The 19,901-nt window shown below is 36.6% G+C and overlaps 1 protein-coding gene across 3 annotated transcripts; it reads right to left on the bottom strand.

Moving 5' to 3' along the window:
• Positions 1-328: 328 nt before the first annotated feature.
• Positions 329-8,275, bottom strand: LOC110929892 (phosphatidylinositol/phosphatidylcholine transfer protein SFH13). Of its 3 annotated transcripts, XR_002587491.2 has the most exons (14): positions 8,107-8,275; positions 7,193-7,270; positions 6,802-7,105; positions 6,607-6,706; positions 5,818-6,084; positions 5,646-5,723; positions 5,456-5,560; positions 5,320-5,369; positions 5,137-5,236; positions 4,136-4,192; positions 3,939-4,046; positions 3,338-3,844; positions 844-967; positions 329-571 (listed from the first exon to the last, which is right to left on the bottom strand). XR_002587491.2 is itself a non-coding variant. In XM_022173075.2 (13 exons), the coding sequence occupies exons 2-13, from the start codon at positions 7,197-7,199 to the stop codon at positions 950-952; spliced, it is 1,701 nt and encodes a 566-aa protein (XP_022028767.1). In that variant the 5' UTR covers positions 7,200-7,270; positions 8,107-8,275; the 3' UTR covers positions 749-949. The 3 variants fall into 3 exon arrangements, 2 of the variants coding, with proteins under 2 accessions (XP_022028767.1, XP_035844410.1); XM_022173075.2 differs by lacking the exon at positions 329-571 and having other exon boundaries at positions 749-967; XM_035988517.1 differs by lacking the exon at positions 329-571 and having other exon boundaries at positions 749-967; positions 6,798-7,105; positions 8,107-8,269.
• Between the last annotated feature and the right edge of the window lie 11,626 nt (positions 8,276-19,901).

The following is a 19,901-nucleotide window of genomic DNA, read 5'->3' as shown; positions in this document are numbered from 1 at the left end:
AATATAAGCGTGTCCACTATCTTGATTGGTAAGTTCTTTAAAATACCTCTTGGATACCACAAAGTGAGTTAGGTAACACCTATTATCTACCCATACCACTATAAATATCATGTTCATGTGTCATTTTCTTCTCTTTTTAAACTTATTTATGTATTGTCTTCACCTTATAAGTTCTTTAACACAAAATATCTTGTAAACAAGCAAAAAACTTTTAAAAGTGGTCATTACACCTATAAATAATAACCTATTTTAGATATTAAATATTGTTGATCCATTACTGAACATGATTGATTCATCCATTTTACCACATTTAACAAACGGTCAAACCTTTAAGAAACACAATCTTTTGGACCATGTATTCACTTCTCAATTTGCATTTCACGAAACCTTATTCAATCAACATAATATAACCCTCCATTGTAACTACTTTTCTCTCAATATTCAAACAGTATTGGCACAATGGAGAACAGAAAAGGGTAGTTATACTGTTGCACTTTGCATGCCTCACATTCATAGGTTTCACCTTTTTTCAGTTTCTCTAGTTCATCAAATTCCAGCAAAATTACTGCCACTGCACAAAGAGCAGGTTGTTATGTAACCAGTTTGTAAGCACAATCATATAATACTGCTAAACGCCCTATCGCACACTTCTGACTTTTGCACACATTACTCTTACAACCTCAAATGAAACTTTGTATTTTGAGTGGATTATACTTTCATGTTAACATATAGTTGATGGGTGTAAGAATTGTAGCAAATCTGTACAAACTCGATTACGGAAAGTTACTGAAAGTAACTTATTTGACTTTAAAAGGTCAATGCTGACTAGAGGCAGTAGCTTACATGATTAGCATAAAGAAGAACAAAAGGTTAGTCTTGGTATTTTCCTGTGCATATGCCATCACATTTGTAAGATTTACCTCTTCCTTTTTCTCCTGTACATCAAATTTCAACACAACCTTCTATGCTGCCAAAAAATAAAAAACAAATAATTGTCAAACTTAGTCTAATAGATGCAACTAGGGGTGTCAATCGTGTTGGATTGATGGGTTGGCGGCAGGGGCGGATCCAGCCCACATTTGTGGGTTCCCAAGAACCAGTGCGTTTGGAAAAAATTAGTGAGAACCTTATAAAATTTAGAAAAAAGTAGTGAGAATCAAAGAGAATTTACCAAGAGGAACCCATTAGAACAAAATCCTGGATCCGCCACTGGTTGGCGGGTTGGTGGGTTGAAATGTTCAATCCGAACCGATATTATTATTCGGGTCAAAGATTTCAACCCTAACCCGCACACATATAAATGCGGGTCAACCTGAACCCGACCCGTCTAACCATGTAAAATAGAAATGGAAAAACAAATATATCTATACTATATAATAAAAGAAACCATTATAAGGACACTTGTCATCATATTAGGCCATGTCTTATAGATAATTTTTATTTTAGTTTAATCTTTTCTAATTAATTATAAATAATTCTCCTACTAAATATTATTTGGTCTAATTATTACTTTTATATTTATCTATAGTTAATTAATATGATCGGTTCGTGATTTCTATTTTTTCAAATCGTGTTTCTGAAATTTCAAACTTCTATATTATTGTTTCAAAGCTTCTTTGTTTATATATTAAAATATATTAATACACGTGTATTACACAATAATATTTAGTAGAAGAGAATACACTAAATAATAAATATTAATATCAAGAGTAAATTACGATTTTGGCCCCTGTGGTTATATTATTTTTACCCTTTTAGCCAAAAAATGAATCTTTTATCATATGAGCCCTCAACGTTTTTTTTCTAACCTTTTTGGCCCCTAACACTAATCCCATCCCTTCACTTTTAGGGGCCAAAATGGTTAGAAAAAAATACGATTGAGGTCCAAAGGGGTTAGAAAAAAAGACGTTAAGTGCTCAGATGTTAAAAAATTCCTTTTTGGGCTAAAAGAGTAAAAGTGATATAAGCACAGTGGCCAAAGTCGTAATTTACTCTAATATCAAATTAGATAACTAAGTTTGAATTTGAAGTACATAGATAAATATAAAAGTAATAATTAGACCAAATAATATTTAGTAGGAGGATTATTTATAATTAACTAGAAGAGATTAAACTAAAATAAAAATTATCCATAAGACATCGCGTATCAAATAGATTTAACGAAACTCAAAATAAAATTAACTAATATTATTTATCATTTCTACGTTTACAAGTTTTAAATAAAGGGTTAAATTTATTGAGATTTCGTTACATCTACAAATTTTAAATAAAGGGTTAAATTTACTAAGACTTCGTTAACAATAGAATAATCTATTTATATCAATCTAAATATATATCTATACTATACTATATAATAAAACATTAATGTGTGACGCCTATCATTCATTGTACGCATTTATTTTATGATTTTCTCGCCACACTTTTAAACTTTTCTTATATTAATTAAATAAATGAATAATGAGCCACAGGGAGCAAAACGAAAGTTTACTCTAAATTATAATTTGTTAACTAAGTTTGTATTACAAAGGGTTAAATTTATTGAGACTTCGTTAACAAATTTTGCAACAACAGAATAATCTATATTTTAATCACGAAAACCAAACTTTGTATTAATATATTAAATATTTTTATTTTCACTATGCAAAATTACATTTACTCGACCCATGTAACACATGAGGTTTTTTAAGATATAACCTTTTATTATTTGATATAAAAGATTACATTTATTCAATTCGTACAATACACGGGGGGGTTTTTTAAGGATATATATTTTTTATTATTTAGTACAGAAAATTACATTTATTCAAACCGTGTAATGCGCATATTTTTAAAGATGTAAATTTTTTATTGTTTGGTATATAAAATTACATTTATTCAACCCGTGTAATAAATGAGGTTTTTTAAAGATGTATTATTTTATTATTTGGTAAACAATATTACATTTATTCAACCCGTGTAATAAACGAGATTTTTAAAGAGATATATATATATATATTATTTGGTATATAAAATTACATTTATTCAACCCGTGTAATACACGGGGTTATAACCTAGTATATATATATATATATATTAATATATAGAAGTTTTTTTTTCTAAATAGTTTAACGGGTTAATGGGTCAACTCGTTTTTATACGGGTCAACCCGAACCCGGCCCGTTTTAATACGAGTCAACCCGAACCCGGCCCATTTTTTTTAAACGGGTAGTGTTAGTCGACCCAAACCTGTTTTTTTTCGTGTAGGGTTCGGGTTGGGTTGGCGGGTCGTGTCAAGAATTGCCGCCCCTAGATGCAACGATACAAGAACTGTTGTGTGTACAATTATAAAGTAGCTTACACAGAATTTTAACTGCTGAAGCCTTTCCATCAATTCCGAAATCTCAAGTTGCCTGACTAAAGTGGCATGTAGCGTTTTCTTGGTTTTATCGAGATCAACTTCTATTGATTTGATCCTGTCCATCGAATGTTGCAACATCTGCTCTTTCTCGGCGGGAATCTGAGCGGGTTTTGTGCTAAGTTCCTCCACCATCGTTTCAAGTTTCTTTAAACGCTCCAAACATGGAACGATTTGATCTGTATGAGAAGTTGAATCAATGGTGGGAGTGGGTCCCTCTGCGTTAGTTCCAATAGGTAGGCTGCAAATAGGTGTTATAAGTTTTTTTGCCAATAAGACTACTGGTCTTGTTATATATCTGAAGCTCATCTTCGCAGAGGCAATAGCTCTATGTGACGGATGCTGACTTGGCGATATTTGCAGCCCTTGATCAGAAGTGTTAGCTTCACTTAATTCATTATCATCGTCATCATCACAACTGTAGTAAACGGGTGAATCAGATGCCACTGCCTGCATATAGCATGTATGTTAATGTAAAATAACATTCAACTATTCAAGTATGAATGTATGTTACGGAAGTATATAATGGAATTTTAAGGCTTACTTCATCACTAACAGATACCGATTCTGGGACCTTAAAACTATTTGGGCTAGTTAAACAACGATCATCAGCATCTGATCCTGATTCAATAATTGATTTATCGATTCCTCCCTGAAAATACAGTTTAAAAAATATGATAAAGAGACCATTGATGACATATAACTGTTCTAACTTCTAAGTAATTTATATGTGATACTTGCCTCCGTGGTTTGAACACAGGAGTCATTTTTTTGTTGGAAGCGGGCATTGTTTACAACCTGCAAAACAGACGACAAATTATTATAAACAAGCACTTGTAATGTAAAAATACCTCGATCATAGCTTAAATTTAAATAAAGACAAGGTGGCAATTTTGAGCCAATTAGTTATGAATTGGTCGATTTGAGTTGTGTTTTTATCTCAAACGGGTCAAATAGCCACAGCCTGTTTCAACTAGAACCAGACATGACCCATTTTAATTTGAACCCACTACTTGTCACCTCCATCTTGCCACCTCTAGTAAAAGAGTTCAAGTTCCTTTTTTGTCATGTTATACCTTCGATGTACTACATGAAAGTCTTATTTCTAAAATGAAACATGCGATGAGATGATATTACAAAAACATTGTTACCATGCTAGCACAATCATGGCTAAAGTTAATGTTATTAACCTAGAAACAAAACAATTCTTGTTGAATAGAATCAGCCATTAAGAAGAGTAAAATGCCATTTTTGTCCCTGAGGTTTGGCCAGTTTTGCGACTTTCGTCCAAAGGTTTGTTTTTCCGCATCTGGATCCAAAAGGTTTGAAATCTTGCCATTTTCATCCGGCCCGTTAACTCCATCTATTTTTCTCCGTTAAGTCAGGGGTATTTCTGTCTTTTTTGTTAACTTAAAGGGCAATTCGGTCTTTTTCAGAGGTATTCGGTCTTTTTACATAAAGTGAAAAAAAAAACGAATTGCCCTTTAAGTTAGCAAAAAGATGGAAATACCCCTGACTTAACGGAGAAAAATGGATGGAGTTAACGAGCCGGATGAAAATGGCAAGATTTCAAACCTTTTGGATCCAGATGCGGAAAAACAAACCTTTGGACGCCAAACCTCAGGGAAGAAAATGGCATTTTACTCGATTAAGAAAGTGAGCACTTTGTCGGGATTCATGTGGTATTTAAGCGATTGCTTATATACCGATGAGGAACACAACAAATACTAGGGTATGCATACCCTCATTATTTCAATGTCATTCCATGGACCCATGTTAGACCGAAGACAACCACCCTGAGAAGAACAAGTGCATGAACCACCAAGGAAGTCAGGCAATTGGCTGAAACAGCGATCAATAATCAGATTAGCTTACAAAAAAAAAATAAAAAAACTATGATTTTCGGATTAAGAAAACAAACGAACGTTGGATCAATGGCCTCAAGTAGCTTTTCCAATGACTTAGGGTCCAGCACCTACAATATCAGAATATTAGTGGAAGACTGGAAGCTAGAACAAAAAAAAAAAGTAAAATTGTTAAAAGTTAAAACATTATGGTTACCTGAATTTTTGGAATTGTTTTTGCATCCAGAAACTTTTGAGCAGCAGGCCATAAATAATTCTTAAACGTTGAGCTAGCATTGACGACAAACATCTGATGTAGTGTCTACTAATAAATTACAAAAACCGTTATTGCATACGGCTTTATTTCTTTTCATAACTATTAAATTTTTAAATCACGGGTGATTTACCTCTGGGTAGTAGCTACTGTCAACCTTTGTCACAGCTCCAAGAATACTTGCAGCAGTTGGAGTAAAATTCTTCAAACCCTGTATACTATTATATTACGTTTTACTCTAAATCACGTCATACGACAGTGTATCGAGAAGAAAAACACGGGGTCCGGTTTCATATACGACATACCATTCCTTGTACATCCAAAATTGTTGTAGTTGAACTAATCATTTTCTTTGCGGCAATTGAGCAGGCGGGAAATTTTTCTTTAAAAGCCCGTTCAAACTCTTGAACGTGGTATTTTAGGTAACGATCAACTGAAGTGATTTGCATAAGCTTACTCGGGTGAGCCATGCCAAGCCTTTCAATATAAACAGGCCTGCCTTCTCTGTCAACTCCATGGTACCCTTGCGGATACTGTTGCAATACTTCTTCCAGCTCATCAAATTTGTAATCCTGACCGTTCATATTAATCAAGATACATGTACAGGAATATAGTTTATATATACACAGATGAGTAAAATGTCATTTTCGTCCCTGGGGTTTGACCAGTTTTGCGACTTTCGTCCAAAGGTTTGTTTTTTCGCATCTGGATCCAAAAGGTTTGAAATCTTGACATTTTCATCCGGCTCGTTAACTCCATCCATTTTTTTCCGTTAAGTTAGGGGTATTCTTGTTTTATTTGTTAACTTAAAGGGCAATCCGGTCTTTTTCAGGGGTACTTGGTCGTTTTACATAAAGTGAAAAAGACCGAATTGCCCTTTAAGTTAGCAAAAAAGACGGAAATACCCCTGACTTAACAGTGAAAATGGATGGACTTAACGAGCCAGATAAAAATGACAAGATTTCAAATCTTTTGGATCCAGATGCGGAAAAACAAACCTTTGGACGAAAGTCGCAAAACTAGCCAAACCTCAAGGACGAAAATGGCATTTACTCTACACAGATTATAAACTTATGATGTACTTATTTGGCTACCTCTAGTATTGTATCTGCTTCAAACTCTTTTCGCCAATTTAGCATTTCTTCCCACATGAGGATTGTTCTTCCAATGTCAAAATCCCGGGCCTTCAAGAACCTTAAAGAAAAATGCCGAAGTTACTCCCATCTTTCTTTATGAAAAAAAAAACTAAAAATAAAAACAGTGAGTTTGAAATGTAAGAATTTACTAGCCTCAACAAGGTATGATAGTCGTCGTGTCTAGCTGGCAGTAAGTTTTTATCAAGGAGTTGTTCTCTTAATTCACATACATATTTCTCCTGCTTTGCATCACGAACATCTTCTATGGGAAATGAAGGAATTTGGTAATGAACTTTCCTCTTTTGTCTCTTTTTCAACGAATCGCTGAATCTGTTAGAAGCATTCATTGCCTTCTTATTTAAGGATCTAGTTCTGGATGACCGAATCTCATCTTCAGAACTCTCGAGATCTAACTTCCTATCTGTTTTCTCATCAACAGCCTCATTTCCTTCTAGGCCTAGTTTCATGAACACAACCCAATCATGCTTACTTTGTTGATTAAAACTGTAAAATATCGTGATTAAGGACATAACATGCAACTCACCTGGCATTTGAGACAGGTGCAGAAGGGAAGAGACTCAACAGTAGGATAGAGTGAACGCCAATACTACTGTCAGCACACCTGGAATTACATAAATAAGACATCATATAGTATGCTGCATAAAACTAATGCATCATATTATCATATACTCTCTAAAATAATCAAAAGTTAATCTGCTAATTAATAAACTCATACACCTCATGAGGCAGGATCATATACACAATACTCTTTAACCTAAAACTGGTGAGAAGCAAAGTGCCGATATGTAACACAAAGTGCCGATATGTAACAACACATACACTGTGTTGTAACATCTCAACATGTAAGAAGTAAAATGTTGTTATGAGGTGTAGAAGGTGGTTCCGGTACACAATACTCTTAACCTAAAAACGGTAAGAAGTAAAATGCTGATATGTAAACAACAAAGTGCTGAGATCAGCACTTTGTTGTTTACATGTTGAGATGTAACAACACAGTGTATGTGTTGTTACATTTCAGCACTTTATGGTACATGTAATCACTTTACTTCTCACCGGTTTTCAGGTTAAGAGAATTGTGTACCCGAACCACCTTTTACACCTCATAACAACAACAGTCTAGGTAACGTGATCACCACAAATTGCTAATCTAATTAATATCTTCCTCAACTCTATTGAATTCCAACACAAAATCATTAAAAACTATCGATATGTATCAGAACAACAAGAAATTAAGTAATTAACGACTCAAGTTAATCTACAAACTTAGCATAGTTAATCTAACTCACATAAAATCGAACAAATGCAACCAAATTGATGATTATTATATCGAATAATGGAATATAAACAGAAAAAGCAGAGAATCAATCATATATGGAATTAATACAACAATATTATATGATTGCATCGTTATGCGATTCGAGAGAAATGAAATCATACCAGAAACCCTATGACATAATAATTGTGGAAAGATTGAAATGAATTATGAATTGGCGGAAATTGGAAATTTTCGGAAAAGAAAATTTCCGTGAAGAATGAAACAGAATGAGAGGATGCTGGAAGTTGGAACAAATTCAATCTATACGTATATTATTATGTTGTATGTATAGGTTTCTTGAAGCTGTTGTTTCATTTTGTTCCGTTTCTTCTTCTCTCACCAACTTTACGTAATCACGTGCCTTTATTTTTTATTTTTTTTGTATTTTCCCTTATTTTGTTGGAGGACGTGGTTTAAAGCCTATAGGGGCTATAGTACTACATCAGAGTGCCATATCACATATGAGGCTTTAAAATCTATCTCTTTGACGTGCATACAATGGTTTAAAGACCTCTATTAAACAAAACAATAAAACAAAATATTTGATTGGTTGAAAAGAATGGATCTCACCTGCACACCCCTTTAGCGCTCGTTACTGGGCTGGCGAGGCGTGGATAGCGCCCCCTCTTTGGCGGGCAAGGGATGGGTGTGGGGTGCCACAGGGCGCTAACGAAGATGATGTGAGATGGGTTCCATCAGGCCGCCCCTAAAAATATGGGTGTGGTAGCGGCATGGGTTAGGGGCTTGGGTTGACATGTGGAAATTTTATATATATATATTGACATTTATAAAATAAAACACACCACTAATTTAATTTAAATAAAAAACCTACATAAAATCATAATAAATTAAAAAAACAACTTAATAGATCCTAAAAAATTAAAAAAACAACTTAATAAATCCTAATAAACTAAAAATAACTTCATAATAAATTCTAAAAATAAAATTTATAGGTAAAAATTTTTAAAAATTTGATTTACATAGAGGTAACTGCCATGGCCAACGGCTAGCCCAAACGGCTATGCCTAACGGTCATATTTTGCTAGCCAATCCCAGCCATCCACATCATCTAGCCAACCCATCCCACGTCAGGCTTCATAGCCGGGCTAGAGGGTCAACGCCACTACCCAAACTAGCCTGGTGTGACTAAAGTGGCGTTGGTTTGGTTCCCACGCCCCATACCTAAGCTCACACCCCACGGTCTTAGAATTTTAAGTATGCCACATATCCCCTTCACTTTGTTGATTTGCGTCATTCCACCCCTTTTTACTTGTCTAAACATTCACATTCATTCCATCATATTTGTACTACACTAAAAATAATATATTTTCTCTCTTATTTTCAACTAAATAATATATTTTATACCTTTATCACTATCTTTTCTCTCTCGTCCACTCACAACGCTTTTAAAATATATTAAAAAATTATAGAGGGTGAACAGTGTCCCCTCAAATATACAGATGAACAATAACATTTTCTCTCTCCTACTCACAACCACTTTTTATACTTTTTATATTATAAAAACTACACTCGCACAATTTGGTGGAATGGATGTGAATGCTCTAAGAGCATTCACAATCCGTCCTCTAAATTTTACGAAAGAGCTTTTTATATTATGAAAAGTGATTGTAGGTGGTTGGAAGTGATTGTGAGTAGAGGAGATAGAAATTGTTCCTGTTCATCTATAAATTTGGTTGGACATTGTTCACCCTCTATAAATTTTTTAATATATTTTGAAAATGGTTGTGACTGGAGGAGAAAGAAAATATAATGATAAAAGTATAAAAATAATATTATTTAATTAAAAAGAGAGAGAAAATATTGTTATTTTTAGTGAAATTATAGACCTTAACGTATCACTTGTGATGGTGCTTTTTGACCACTAGCGTATTCCTCTACACTAATCTTCTTTCAAAATATCATTTTATAATTTTCTAAATCTTAACTATTAACTATATAGTATTTTCTTTATATGTATCTAGGTTAAAACCCCGTGTATTACACAGGTTGAATAAAATAAATATATCTAATAATAAAGATTAAAATATTATAAAACGGTTTTTGCTATAAGATACTATTGATTTTTTAATTAAATTTTTAAATTTGAATCCAAAAGTAATATATATATAAACTTAGAGGGTGTTAATACATAAATCAAAAGTTAATAACAAACCCGACTGTGAAATCAAACCAATGACCATTTTAATCAGTTTCACGGTTTTAAATCGAATTATGAACACCCTTAGTAATAACTAATAAGGTTAATTTGTGTTTTTTTATAATATAGTATAATTAAGTTATTAAAATAACTTTTGAAATTAATGTAAAACCACAAAATTTGAAATATATATTTTTTATTTGATGAAGATATAACTTAATTAGCTTTATTATATATATAGAGTTTGAACTTGGGTTATAAACCCGGTTAAATCAATATTTAGAGAGAACAAGCATACTTTATATACTTTACATATTATAAAATCATATTTTTCCGCTTATCTCTTATTTATTTAATATTCCATTTCTTAACTATTTCTTTTATAGGTATCCTTTGCCCAGGATCGACGATCTGTTCGATCAATTGCAAGGGGCAAGCTACTTTTCGAAGATCGATCTGAGGTTAGGCTATCATCAATTGAAGGTTAAGGATGAAGATGTACACAATACTGCGTTTAGGACTCGCTATGGTCATTATGAGTTCCTAGTGATGCCTTTTGGGCTCACTAATGCTCCTGCCGCATTCATGGATCTCATGAATCGCGTATGCAAGCCCTATCTAGATAAATTTGTCATCGTCTTCATCGATGACATTCTCATTTACTCGAAGAGCCAAGCTGACCACGAGAAGCATCTTCGTTGCATTCTGAAACTGCTTCATCAGGAAAAGCTCTATGCCAAATTTTCAAAGTGTGAATTATGGCTTCGCGAAATCTAATTCCTTGGACACGTGGTTAGTGAGCGTGGTATCCAAGTAGATCCCGCTAAGGTTGAAGCTGTTATGAACTGGCAAGAGCCGAAGACGCCTACGGAAATTCGCAGCTTTCTAGGATTGGCAGGATACTACAGGCGATTTATTGAAAACTTCTCAATAATTGCAGCACCCTTGACTCTTCTCACCCGCAAGAATAACAAATTTGATTGGGGCCTAAGCAGCAAGAATCTTTTGATATTCTGAAGCAAAAGTTGAGCAACGCTCCAGTATTGACGTTGCCTGATGGAATTGATGAGTTTGTAGTATATTGTGATGCATCACACACCGGGATGGGATGTGTGCTTATGCAAAAAGGAAAGGTCATTGCCTATGCTTTACGACAGTTAAAGGTGCATGAAAAGAACTACACCACCCATGACTTGGATCTGGGTGTCGTTGTATTCGCACTAAAACTATGGAGGCATTATTTGTATGGAACTAAGTGTGTGATCTATTCTGATCACAAAAGCCTTCAATATCTGTTCAATCAGAAGGACTTGAACATGAGGCAGCGATGTTGGATGGAAACTTTAAATGATTATGACTGTGAGGTAAGATACCATCCTGGCAAGGCAAATGTAGTCGCTGATGCCTTAAGTAGAAAGGAGAGAGTGAAGCCTATAAGAATCAATGCCAAGAGTGTTGAGATAAAGAATAGTTTGAATGAAAGGTTATTAGCTGCGCAGAAGGAAGCTGTACTAGAAGCTAACTATCCTGTAACGTCCGCTTTTCAATAAAGTTAGATTACTCACAAAAGGATGATTTTTCGGACAATTAAAATACCAACTTAACACATAATGAAAAATTTTACAAAAATTGGGCATGACCCGTTCGTAAAACGGACGTCACCCCTGTTTTGACATAATAGACAACGTTCACATAAGACCCTTTTTACACTAAACCATCCCAAACAAAACAACAAGTTTTCAAATCTAAAACTTCTAACAAGGTTTAACAAGTAACAAAAACATAGACCCAAAAGCATGCATGTAAACTTGCGGAAGCGCTTGGTTTAATGAGGCTTGAACATGTGCTCGCTCCATATCTCCAAATCGCCTATAAAGGTGCTTTACCTACATAAACATTCAAAATTTAAAAAGATTAGTTATCACCATAGTAAATCATAACCTTTCGTTTTAGCTTTATCCATACAAAACATTCTTACTTTCACGCATTCAACAACCCAATAGTTGGGTTAGGCATAAACACTCTCGTAGAGAGTTAAGCATACACATTCAACCCGTTTAATTGGGTTTTGCATAAACACTCTCGTAGAGAGTTAAGCATACACATTCGACCCATTTAATTGGGTTTATTGGCTTTCAACATTACTCTTTCTTCTATCCGTAAAACGGATTATAACTTTCATCTTTATTATAGCATTCAAGCTATCCGTTGGAACGGATGGCGTTCATCTTTTACTTGACACGATTGAATTTCAATCGATCAAAATGCATAGCTTAACACCACTTTCGTTAACATGCCCAAATCCACAAGGGATTTGTCGCTTGCTTACTACTTGTCGCATTTGTTACACAAGGATAGTTTTATATCAAATTTTATATAAATAGAGAATATAACAAGGACTCGTATGCAACGAAACATACCTCGATCTTGCGCTCCTTCCGTTTTCTTGGCGCTTGTACCTTCTTCCTTTATGCCTACATTAGAACATTCATTCACTTCATTTAGTTTGTGGTTTCATTATACTATTTCCACATACATTCTTCTTTTAGGCATTTCATCGAACACTTGGTAAGCATCATACATAAGGCACAAGGTACAAGTTTATTAAGCATGTTCCTACTAGCTCATCACAACACAAGAATCACCTTCCTCTAAATTCATATAATTTCCATCCTAAAATCAGTTTATCTAGCATTCGAGCATCACAACAATTTCACATATCAACTAACACATGATCATAATCCTTATGAATTTCCTATTAGTAACATAATCTTTACAAAGTGGGTTTTCACTACACTTTTCATAGAACATAATTTCAAGCATGATTCCTGTTCTAAAAAGCAATCTTAACTCAGATTTATTACAATTGTTACAAGGAATCGAGATTGGGTCTAACCCCTCATTCTAAAAATCATAGATTCAGAAAATCAAGCTTACCACTTACGAAATTGAGGTTAGTTATTCAGATTTATGGACTCATGCACTGGATTATCTTGAGAATTAAGATCCAATTGCTTGTTTTTGCTTGAGCTAGGGTTTCTCCCCTTCTCTTGCTTGTTCGCTCGATCCCCACCAACACACCAGTGTGTTGGTTTTTGTTACATTATTATTATTATTATTATTATTATTAAAACTTTGTCACAATCACAACTTTAGTCCCTAAGGTTATAAGTGTGGATAGTTATCATACTAGTTTTCTTTCTAGTTAACTAATACCAAAATCTTTTAACTTGGTTAATTCTTACAATTTATACACCTTTAGTAAAATAAGTAAATGAATAGCATATTTTGGGGTGTTACAAGTCTACCCCCCTTAAAAGTGGTTTCGTCCCCGAAACCTGATCACATAACAATTTAAATATTGACATACCGAAAAGAAAAGGGTAGTGCTTCCTCATTTCGTCTTCAGTTTCCCATGTAAGATCCGAACCTTTTCGGTGTCGCCATTGAACCAACACTTGTTTAACAGCTTTGTTGCGGAGATTCTTCACCTTGAAATCCTTAATGGCTATGGGTTTTTCGACATAATTTAACCCTTCGTCCAACTCGATATCATCGAGTGGTACTAGTGTTGTCTCATCCGCAAGACACTTTCTTAATTGCGACACGTGGAAGGTATTGTGAATCCCGTCTAGAGCAGGCGGTAATTCTAGTCGATATGCAACCTTTCCAACCCGAGCTAAGATTTGAAACGGCCCGATGTAACGAGGACCTAACTTTCCCCGTTTGCGAAAACGGATTATACCCTTCCATGGGGACACTTTTAGCAAAACAAAATCTCCGACTTGGAATTCGATAGGACGCTTTCTCTTGTCTGCATAAGCTTTTTGCCGATCTTGAGCTGCTTTCAACCTTGATCTAACCGTTTCGATCTTTTCATTCGTTACTGTTATTAAATCACTTGGTGCAAGTTCTCTTTGTCCTACTTCACCCCAACATACGGGAGTCCTACATTTTCTCCCGTATAATAGTTCGTAAGGTGCCATTTGAATACCACTGTGGTAACTGTTATTATAAGAAAATTCGACCAGTGGCAATTGGTCGTCCCAGCTTCCCCCAAAATCTAAGGCACACGCCCTCAACATATCAATGAGTGTTTGAATGGTTCTTTCTGACTGGCCGTCAGTTTGAGGGTGGTAGGCGGTACTTATGTGCAACTTCGTACCCACACTCTCGTGAAACTTTTGCCAGTAACGAGAAGTAAATCTAGTGTCCCGATCCGAGACAATCGACATGGGCACTCCATGACGGGATATGATCTCGTTCATATAAATTTCTGCCATCTTCTCGGAAGAGTAAGCTTCTTTGATAGGTAAAAAGTGAGCGCTTTTTGTAAGTCGGTCTACGATTACCCATATTGTATCGTGCCCTTTCTTTGTTTTAGGAAGCTTGGTTATCAAATCCATCGTTAGTTCCTCCCATTTCCATACCGGTATCTCCAAAGGTTGTAACTTCCCGTACGGCTTTTGATGTTCTGCTTTCACTTGGGAGCATGTTAAGCATTTCGCGACGTATTTAACTATGTCACGCTTCATACCCGGCCACCAATAATTGGCTTTCAAGTCCCGATACATTTTTGTAGCCCCGGGATGGACCGAATATCGAGACTTATGTGCCTCGTCGAGCAAGGCAGCCTTGACTTCACAGAATCGTGGGATCCAAATTCGGCCGAACCGTGTCTTAAGCCCGGTCGAATTCTCTTCTAGATCATCGATCACACCTTTTAATCTTTCCCTCTTCAGGTCTTCCGCTCCGAGCGACTTTATTTGGGATTCGCGTATCGCCTCGAGTAATCGTGGCGTAACCATCATCTTCATGGATTTCACTCTTATGGAAGATGGATACTCTTTACGGCTTAACGCATCGGCTACTACATTTGCCTTTCCCGGGTGGTAGAGGATATCACAATCATAATCCTTGATAAGTTCCAACCACCTCCGCTGCCTCATATTTAGGTCTCTCTGTTCAAAGAAATATTTAAGGCTTTTGTGGTCCGAGGAAATGGTGCATTTTGCCCCATATAGATAATGCCTCCAAATCTTTAATGCAAACACTACCGCCGCTAATTCCAAGTCGTGTGTGGGGTAGTTCACCTCATGTGGCTTCAATTGTCGCGAAGCATAAGCGATAACTCTCCCTCTTTGCATTAGAACACAACCCAATCCCTGGTGTGAAGCGTCTGAATAGACCACCAGGTCTTCGGTTCCGTCTGGTAATGTTAAGATCGGGGGGCTTGATAGTTTCTCTTTTAACATTCGAAAAGCCTCCTCCTGTTCTTTTTCCCATACAAACTTCTCTTTCTTTCTTGTCAATTTTGTCAAGGGTAAGGCTATCTTGGAAAAATCTTGTATGAACCTTCTGTAATATCCCGCAAGACCCAGAAAACTTCTTATCTCTGTTGGGTTTTTCGGAGAAACCCACTTCATTACAGCATCAATCTTTGAAGGATCAACCAAAACTCCCTCCGAATTTATTACGTGCCCCAGAAACTGCACTTCCCTAAGCCAAAAGGCGCATTTTGAAAATTTTGCGTAGAGCTTTTCCTTACGGAGAACTTCAAGTACTTCACGCAAGTGTACTGCATGTTCGTCCTTGCTTCGAGAATAAATCAGAATATCATCTATGAATACGATCACAGACCTATCCAACATGGGTCGGCATACACGGTTCATAAGGTCCATAAATGCCGCCGGCGCATTTGTTAACCCGAAGGACATAACTAAAAACTCATAATGTCCATAACGGGTTCTAAATGCGGTCTTTGGAATGTCTTCTTCTCGTACCCTAACTTGATGGTACCCCGATCGCAAATCTATCTTGGAGAACCAACTCGCCCCTTGTAACTGGTCAAAAAGGTCGTCAATTCTAGGTAAAGGGTAGCGGTTCTTTATGGTTAGCTTATTTAACTCCCTATAGTCGATGCACATGCGCATCGACCCGTCTTTCTTCTTAACAAATAAGACGGGCGCTCCCCAAGGCGACACACTTGGGCGTATAAAGCCCTTGTCTAAGAGGTCTTGTATTTGTGTCATTAATTCCCGCATTTCCGTGGGAGCTAATCTATAGGGAGCCTTCGCGGCCGGTTTCGCACCCGGATTCAATTCGATATTAAATTCCACTTCTCGCTCGGGAGGGAGTCCCGGCAATTCCTCCGGGAATACATCCGGAAATTCGTTCACAACTTCAACATCTTCAAGCTTTGGGGAGCTTTGTTGAGTATTTACTACGTAAGCTAAGTATGCTCTACTCCCATTGAGCACGTACTTAGTAGCTTGAACGAGAGTACATAGCTTCGCTTCCATCTTTCTTTCGCCTTGTACATTTAATCGTCTTCCACTTGGAGTTTGGAGAAGTATAGATTTGGTTTCACATTTTATCTCCGCGTGGTTTTGAGACATCCAATCCATATCCACTATTACTTTGAATTCCCCCAAGATCATGGGTATAAGATCAATAGCAAACTCCTCATCCTCAATGGTCAATTTACAATTTTTACATATTTCGTGCAACAAGTAACTTTTACTATCTGCTATCTCTACTTCTAAGGGCATCGACATTCGTTCAATCTTAAAGGATGGATGTTGAACAATTTCACTAGAGATAAACGACATAGTGGCTCCGGTGTCAAACAAAACGTAAACCGGTATAGAATTTATTAGAAAAATACCTGAGACCACATTTGGCTGGGACTTGGCTTCTTCAGATGTGATCTGAAACATTCTCCCCTTTGCCCTAGAACCCTCTTGCTTCTTATCTTCTTTCTTTGACTCTTGTTGAAGCTTTGGACATTCCGACTTGATATGCCCTTTTTCGAAACAGTTGAAACAAGTCTTTGGGTTGTTCGGGCATTGATAGGACGAATGCCCCTCCTTACCGCATTTAAAGCACCCCTTCTTACCTAACAAACACTCTCCGGTATGGAGCTTTCCGCACGTCTTGCATGGTGTAATCCCACCTTTCGACTTATCCTTTCTTCCTTGATCCTGAAACTTCCCCTTTTTGGATGGACTATAACTTGCACCTTTTTCACTCGGTCTCTTTTCACCTCGCTCCTCTTGCCTTTTAATTTCGATCTCTCTATCCCGCGCTAAGTTAATGAGCTCCTCGAGGGTTTCACATTTCGAGGGGGTGATGAACTCTCTAATTTCTGCCTTTAGCACGCCATAGAAACGATTTATCTTCATTCTTTCGGTTGTCACCAAATCCCCACAGAATTTCATCTTGTCCATAAAAGTGTTTGCTATTTCATTTACTGATTCGTTTTTCTGTCGGAGGCGTAAGAAATCCTCCTGAATCTTGTCAATAGCCGACTGAGGGCAATGATATTTCATGAAGGGCCCCTTAAACTCCTGCCAAGTCATAACTTGCAGTCTGTCTTCGCCTACCTCCTTGCTGTGAGCATCCCACCAATCCTTCGCCTGATGGGTTAGTAAACCTGTAGCGAACATCACTTGATCCTCCTTATCACACCGACTTCGTATAAACACCGCCTCTATGTTCGAGACCCATCGTTGACATTCAACGGGATCTATTTTACCGTCATACGTCGTCGGATGGCATGCCATAAAATCCCTATAAGTGCACCTTCGTTCCTTACCTCTACCCTTGGATCCTTCGATTAATTCTTTCAATTCTTCAAACCTACTGGTCATCATAGCATCCACCACACCCAGAACCCGGCTTTCTACTTCTTGAGCCAATCGTGGAAGATTGGCTTGTATAACCCCTTCCGCTACTTCCGTGACTTTGTTCTCGAATGCTTCTTGTCTAGCCGCATCATTGTTATCATCATTATCATCATTGATATTTCTTGCATCGGCCATCTACACAACATCACATTTACATTTAACACAATTAACAAGCTTTCATTACGTCATAGTTCATTAATCCAAGTTTACTTCATCCACCTTCCCTTAGTTAGATTTTACTTGCCTTTTTAAATTTTTACTATTCGTTCATATTATTCGACTCGTCACCTCTGATTCTTTCGAGTCCATCACTTCATAATTTCTATTTATGGTTCCCCATACTTATGGAGTCCCACATGGACTTTTCATCGCATTTTAATAGGCTTTCAATTGATACGGAAACTTAGAATGTGTAAAAACAAGGCAAATCAGCGAACCAGACCTACGCTAGCCGTCGGCGACGGCAGGGTAGCCCGTCGGCGACGGCTCTTAAAAGTGGGCGTCGGGTAAAAAGGTCCGTAGGCAGGAACTTAGGCCGTCGGCCAAAATAAGGCGTCGGCGACGGACATACAGGGCGTCGGCGACGGCCTTCCCCTGATCATTTCGCTGCAACTTCATTTTTTTGTGTTTTAACCCATTTCCAGGTCCGTACCAGCTGCCCGGGTTCCGGAATTACTTGTTTTGCTACCCATAATTGTTACTTCACATATTTAACTTAACCTTACATCTTAAACTCATGACATATACTAGCATTTATCGAAATCATACATTATTACCTCATTGGCGATTCAGGAGCGAGCACACTTTCGAACGAGCCATCGGTTTGAGTTCAAGCATCGCGTTAAAAGCTCGAATCCCTCAAACCTTGGCTCTGATACCAACTTGTAACGTCCGCTTTTCAATAAAGTTAGATTACTCACAAAAGGATGATTTTTCGGACAATTAAAATACCAACTTAACACATAATGAAAAATTTTACAAAAATTGGGCATGACCCGTTCGTAAAACGGACGTCACCCCTGTTTTGACATAATAGACAACGTTTACATAAGACCCTTTTTACACTAAACCATCCCAAACAAAACAACAAGTTTTCAAATCTAAAACTTCTAACAAGGTTTAACAAGTAACAAAAACATAGACCCAAAAGCATGCATGTAAACTTGCGGAAGCGCTTGGTTTAATGAGGCTTGAACATGTGCTCGCTCCATATCTCCAAATCGCCTATAAAGGTGCTTTACCTACATAAACATTCAAAATTTAAAAAGATTAGTTATCACCATAGTAAATCATAACCTTTCGTTTTAGCTTTATCCATACAAAACATTCTTACTTTCACGCATTCAACAACCCAATAGTTGGGTTAGGCATAAACACTCTCGTAGAGAGTTAAGCATACACATTCAACCCGTTTAATTGGGTTTTGCATAAACACTCTCGTAGAGAGTTAAGCATACACATTCGACCCATTTAATTGGGTTTATTGGCTTTCAACATTACTCTTTCTTCTATCCGTAAAACGGATTATAACTTTCATCTTTATTATAGCATTCAAGCTATCCGTTGGAACGGATGGCATTCATCTTTTACTTGACACGATTGAATTTCAATCGATCAAAATGCATAGCTTAACACCACTTTCGTTAACATGCCCAAATCCACAAGGGATTTGTCGCTTGCTTACTACTTGTCGCATTTGTTACACAAGGATAGTTTTATATCAAATTTTATATAAATAGAGAATATAACAAGGACTCGTATGCAACGAAACATACCTCGATCTTGCGCTCCTTCCGTTTTCTTGGCGCTTGTACCTTCTTCCTTTATGCCTACATTAGAACATTCATTCACTTCATTTAGTTTGTGGTTTCATTATACTATTTCCACATACATTCTTCTTTTAGGCATTTCATCGAACACTTGGTAAGCATCATACATAAGGCACAAGGTACAAGTTTATTAAGCATGTTCCTACTAGCTCATCACAACACAAGAATCACCTTCCTCTAAATTCATATAATTTCCATCCTAAAATCAGTTTATCTAGCATTCGAGCATCACAACAATTTCA

The sequence above is a fragment of the Helianthus annuus genome, chromosome 3, assembly GCF_002127325.2.
Source record: "Helianthus annuus cultivar XRQ/B chromosome 3, HanXRQr2.0-SUNRISE, whole genome shotgun sequence".
NCBI lineage: Eukaryota > Viridiplantae > Streptophyta > Magnoliopsida > Asterales > Asteraceae > Helianthus > Helianthus annuus.
Note: the sequence above shows the minus strand (reverse complement) of the source record. Positions and strands in the feature narration are given on the sequence as shown.